The sequence below is a fragment of the Anguilla rostrata genome, chromosome 16 (assembly GCF_018555375.3).
Source record: "Anguilla rostrata isolate EN2019 chromosome 16, ASM1855537v3, whole genome shotgun sequence".
Classification (NCBI taxonomy): Eukaryota; Metazoa; Chordata; class Actinopteri; order Anguilliformes; family Anguillidae; genus Anguilla; species Anguilla rostrata.
This window is the reverse complement of record NC_057948.1, coordinates 13,211,561-13,217,560: the sequence shown is the minus strand read 5'-3', so window position 1 is coordinate 13,217,560 and position 6,000 is coordinate 13,211,561. Positions and strand designations below refer to the sequence as shown.

General features: G+C 39.1%; 1 protein-coding gene across 1 annotated transcript in view; it reads left to right on the top strand.

Moving 5' to 3' along the window:
• Nucleotides 1-312: 312 nt before the first annotated feature.
• Nucleotides 313-6,000, top strand: part of LOC135241972 (polypeptide N-acetylgalactosaminyltransferase 18-like) — an 81,488-nt gene continuing 75,800 nt past the window's right edge. The window contains exon 1 of the mRNA XM_064312802.1: nucleotides 313-874. Within this exon, the coding sequence (XP_064168872.1) occupies nucleotides 637-874 (238 nt within the window). The 5' untranslated portion in view covers nucleotides 313-636. The remainder of the gene's footprint in view (nucleotides 875-6,000) is intronic.

Sequence of the window (6,000 nt, the reverse complement as noted above, 5' to 3'; positions counted from 1 at the left end):
GTACCCCGGAACCACAACTGCCAGGCTATATTGTAAATGGGTCTACTCTAAATCACACCTATATAACTTGCTTTTCCGAAGGATTTTTAACAGTACAAGCCGTCCATTCTAAACAGGCCTATAAGTGCACATCCACGTGCAACTGTCTGCTATGCTTTTCTTCTGATGTTAGTTCAGCGTCTGGATGGAGATTTCACGAACACACGCCCACTACATTCTAATTGGATTGCTGGTCAATTGAATATGAAAATTACAGCCCCACTGCCGCATCTCATTGGCCAACAGCTTCTGCGGCTCATTTACCACATTCCGCTACGTGAAGCATTGAAACAAAACCGTTGCCTGATCACTGACGAGGGAAGGAAAGTTAGGCAATGTACAATACCTCCACTGCTAAACATCTTCACGGACCAAGTGTGGCGCTAACAGCAGGGAAGATCTGGTAGTGGTCAGAAGCGGCGAAGACTGTTGTGGTAATAGCCTACGTTCTCCTGGCAAAATGGTTCTGTCAATGCGGGAATGTAATCAGACTGCGAAGTAACATTTCTATGACAGACGGCAATAATTGACCAGGGGGCTGCCGCGCTTTTCCTGTGGTAACCTGGATTCTCGAGGCTATATGGAGGGGATGTCGGAATGGCTTGCACGAGGAGAACCAAGACTTTGGTGTCAACATGTGTTATCTTGAGCGGAATGACCAACATTGCTTGTCTTCTATATGTAGGATGGGTTACCAATTACCTTGCGAATGTGTACATCAAAGTTCCCGAACCTGTTCCGGAGAAAAAGTTGGAGGAGGACAACAAAGGGGAAACTTTGAGGATTATCGAACGACTTGATCGACTCGAGAATGTTGTCAACCAGCACATACAAGGTATGATCTTCCTGCTTTTTATGTACCGTCACATTTTAAAAAAATATCTTGAACGGATCTGAAGGACTGTCCACTGAACGCGTTATATGCATTAGATAGGCTATCAATCTGCTTGATTTATTAAAGCATAGATTGGCTATAATTCGTGGAAATAATCTACATGCGCATGTTTTCAAGTCACTTTTGTTCTTTTAGAATGTAACGTCATTTTGTGCTGTGGTATTTGGCTTCATGTGCATGACTCTGGCGCATCGGGTAGCAGCTGGTGGTGGCGCTTTTGAATGGATGTGAGAGAACGGGGATTAAATGGCACGCGCCGCGCATTTACGGTTTTGACGAGAGTTGCATCAAATTGCCGAATGCAGAATTCATGTCACCACCATGCTATTCAGTACCAGCTCGTATGCGTCCTTATCACAGAAATGACTTTTCTAGAAAAAAGAAAAATCTAATAAAAACAAAATATAAGTAGCATACCATGCGACAGTTTCGTTTTATTTTTTCTTCCTATGCGCGATGAAGAAATGTTTCCACATAGATATCAATCTACAGTTGCGTGCACGCTGAAACAAATCGTCTTAACTACGATTCTGCAGTAATATAATGTAGAGAACTGTTTTACTTCCATCACCTGATACTATCTTTTCTGTAAAGCTGAAAGTGTTTTTCGAATCAATTCCTAAAGTTGAAAGTTGAGGAGGAACGCAGCTGGTAATATTCTTTGTATGAAATGGCTTAAATGGCATAGGATGGAGAACTTCAATGGAAGTAGATATGTGACAGAAATGATAGCTATGGGGAATCGCGAGGTAGTTGAAAACAGTCATTATTATTATTATTATTATTATTAACAGCAGCAACAACAATAATAATAATAAGAATTATGCACAAGTGTGGTAAAGTGGACTCAGTGTTAGTGTTTGCTGCTTGTATTTAGACTTGAAAGCACCCGGGACATTGCAGTTATTGCAGTCCAAGCATCCATTGAAAAGAGGTGGTGGTCAGAGGTGCTCGGCTTCGCAGAAAGGAACTTGAGTCTCACTGAGTGCTGCGCTTAAGTGGGCAAAGAATCTTCCATAAAGGAAATCATCTAGTCCTTTATAACCGACTGTGCTGGGAGGGAGAAGAGTGGCAAACACAGTATGCAGAGACATCTGTATTCTGTACATCTGTATTGATTTGAGGACTTTTATTTGCTAAATCAAGTCTTTATTTTGGGATGCATTCAGTCTAAATTGTATCCATACAGCCAGGCGTTTAGAGAAGAAGGAAGTTGAAATTCTTTAACTCCATTACCCAAGGATACATTTTATGTAACAAACCAGTGTGTGTGACTGACTTGCTACATGTTACATTCTTACTCTTGCTTCACTCTTATCTGGATACTTTTTAGTTTTGTGATTTCATTTAGTTAAATCATTAATTTAACTAAATTAGATTTAATTAGATACTTTAACTTTAACTACAGCTACAGTGTACTGTCATCATTATAGAACCTTAAATGTTGACATAAAAAATGTCTAATGTGTAATATGCTTACTAATTAAATGGACAGACTGACAGTAGTGGCATCTGATCTGAGGTTAGGCCAGGTGAGGTGTACTACCTCCACACAACAACAGCGTAATTTGCAACCCTGCATATTCCTATAAAATGGTAAGTGATAGGCAGGTGGAGCCTGCATGGTTACAGGTAGGCTATTAGGCAGGTATAAAGCCTTTAAGGTTACAGGTATTGGACACTAAAAACTGGATAAAGGCTACAAATTTATTTTTGAACACAAAAGCCATAGCATTAATGCAATTACCCTAGCTAGCTGCCTTGCAACCTGTCCTAGCTATCCAGCTACTACTGGCTGTATAACACTAACTGTTACTACAGCTACGTAAAGCTGTTACTGTAAATGACAAAGCAAGCAAGTACTCAGAACAAATGCCTGCCTGCCTATTTTATTTTCTGCTTTGAATAGCTTTTCTTTCAACTTCTATACTGGCAGCAATTTCAGTTTGATAATCTTGAGACATTGCAATATTACGAATAAGTTTGAAGTTAATTTTTGGGTCAAGATGATAGCCCTCGTCTCAAAAATACCAAAAATGTGATTGCTCACAATTTCAGAAGTTGTAGTTTGTACTTCTGTACTTCTTGTGTACTAGAAACCAATACTGGGTCAGTAGTCGTACTAGCCCATGGAATGCATCGCCTTTGGAATGCAGGACATTTCAACATCTGTGTGTTACACTAATTCACTTGTGTTCTGATAAAAATAACTTTTTGCCATAATATCCCAACTCACAATGATAACACAATACATGTATGTCATTCGTAATTTAGTAAAACCTTTACCCATCCAGATCAAAGGGTAATTTCTCTTTGGAGAAAATTAATGGTAGTTTCACCTAACTGTCCCTGTCGCAGCCTGTAATTTAAGCTTTTTTTTATTTATAAGAAGTTGTAACTAGCAAACTGCAGACTGATGCCAGTATCATTTACCCTTTTACAGATACTGATGTATTTGAAGTTGCTAGCTGCATTTATTTGTAGATTGGCTACATTTTGTGTGGATCAGTTACTTTTATTTGCTCTTGCCGCACTGGGAATGCCCAACAGGAAACAGGGCAGACAGCTGTCTCGATTGGTTGTTAAGATTCAGGCACGATGAAATTTGGAGTGGCTGATTTCAGAGCCTGGGGCAGTCAGAGAGACCGGATTTTTTCTTAGACCTTATAATGTATTGATATCTGTCTGGATGTGAAGGAAATCTAGCCAAATTTGAACAAAAGTGTTCTTACAACCAACTTAGATTCTGCACCTTTAATCTGAAGTGAAAAAATCATTGTCCAGACTGTCACAACAGTGAGCATGTTGGGTAATTTGTATAAGATCGGTTTGAATGCATGCTACTTAACCATCAGTTAACCATCCGCAGAGGGGCGGAGATGGGGCATTGATTTGCTTACATAGAAGTAGGCCTTTGCTACTCCCAAGTCACAGGTGTGTCTCCAGGAAAAATGAAAGCAAGCTTTTCACCTTTGGGTGGCAGTGCATGGCTCTTTTTTTGCACAAAATGCAGTGGTAGGGCTTTGTTTTTGCTTTTTAACAATAGGACTAATGTGATGTATCGAATGGAGACGTTACACACTGGTTTATAAATAAATGAAAAATGTGATTTAGTGTTTATTACCCTATAAGGACTGCACTCTTCTAGAAATAATTGATTCAAGGAAAGAAAATGAAGAGTGATGCATTTTGGAATGTTTTCTCTGAAATGCGTCAGTCTTTAATTTTTCGCTTGAATCAATAAATTATCCCTAGGAGAGTGCTGTCCTTAAGCCTCTTAACTCCATGCTGCAAATAATGTTTTGACGTTCTAATCAAAACAAATTTTTACCACAAATAATATTTTAAAACCCTAGGAATGATTTCTGTTTGAAGCTAAGGGTGCATAGTGGTGCTATGGGTAGCACTGTTGCCTCACAGCAAGAAAGTCCTTGGTTTGAATCCCAACCTTTCTGGGATCCTTTTAGACCAGCAGATCATAGTAACGGTTTCGCTGTAGCCCGGGGAACTGGTTTTCTCAAGCTGCATTAGGTTCTACCTGTAGTTGTGGTGTAATTTTACAAAGGTTTCTTTTACTAGACTCCACAATTTGTCTTATTTCTTGATCTTCCTGGTCTTCTCTTGTTAACATTACTGCCCATCAGCTGGACCCCTCTGGAGTGTTGCATGGAGCAATTGCATGTTATTAGTAAGTTGTGTGTTGTAGAAACTGAAGCAAATACAGATAAGTATTTGTCTCGGTAAAGACTCCAAAAAGCACAAGCATCCTCACTGCAGGGCTTTCTGGTTTTGGGTTTTTGCTCATAGTTAGTTTATTTTTTTTGAAGTTGCTAGCTGCATTTATTTGTAGATTGGCTACATTTTGTGTGGATCAGTTACTTTTATTTGCTCTTGCCGCACTGGGAATTTATTTTTCTTGTTGCATTTGTTAAAAATAACTAAATATGTGCCGCTAAAATGTGTGCACTCCTGTGAACTCGTCTGTTCTTCACTTTGGGATTGTACTTTAAACAAAATGTTTTTTTTTAAAGAAGGAATCTGCAGTCAATGAACATTTAAAATGATTTTATATGTTGAAAATGGCAGTTGAATTTCAGAGCTGTCAGAAAGAGGACTGGAGCAGATAGTGAGGCATTTATGCATTCTCACTGCAGATGGATTGATCTCTCCATCACATTTGAGGAAAAGGGAAAGCAAAAGCAAAATGTCACATCCATAATGGATATGGCTGCTGCTCCTGGGATCTGGCAGAAATATTTCGTTTGTTCAGTTTGATATCAGAAATCTTCATATGATTTCCTCCCACAGTTTCACTTTAAACTGAAATTATTGGAAATGTATTTGTTTTTTAAATGATGTGTCCTCCATGACGCTTAATTTATTTTAGAAAACGGAATAAATTACAATCAGTTAAGCTCAAAATGCATTCTGTGAACTAAATAAGAATAATGCTGGATGAAAGTGCTTAGTATTTTATTCATTCAGATTGGCACTGGCAAAATGCAGGAGTATATTTCTTGGAGCATTTTAACTGTAATGGTTTTTGGATCTTTTTCTTTTTGAGGGAAATCTTTGAATGTGGAAAGAGTTTTTTGACTGAAACAAATATGGTTTTCTAAGTTGGCCAGTTTATTTTTGATGCAGAAGATTAGCCTATGTGAGACTGTTCACCGTAGATAGTAAACTTAAATAGAAAGCCTAAACCAAAAATCAAAAACTACTTACTACAGATGGTAAGGTTAAATCCCTCAGTACTGCGCAGTGTACTGGCTCCTAGTTGAACGAAAGGAGTAGTGAGGATGAGGCTCTCCGAGGAGCATGTTTCCCAGCATTCATTAAAAGCTGAGAGTGTTGCTTTAGATGGAAAATGGGTAGATGTAAATGGCTGATTGCATGGTGACCTGAGGAGACGGACAGGCCTGCTGGAGCTGCTCTGGGCAGCCACCTGTACAGCAATGCTCCTATCCCAATAGGAAGCTGCGATTTCATATTCATCACCTGATCCTCCTTCCTCAACCCCTTCTAGTGCCCATGTGATCACAGGTAATTAACTCTGCAGGTGGAGG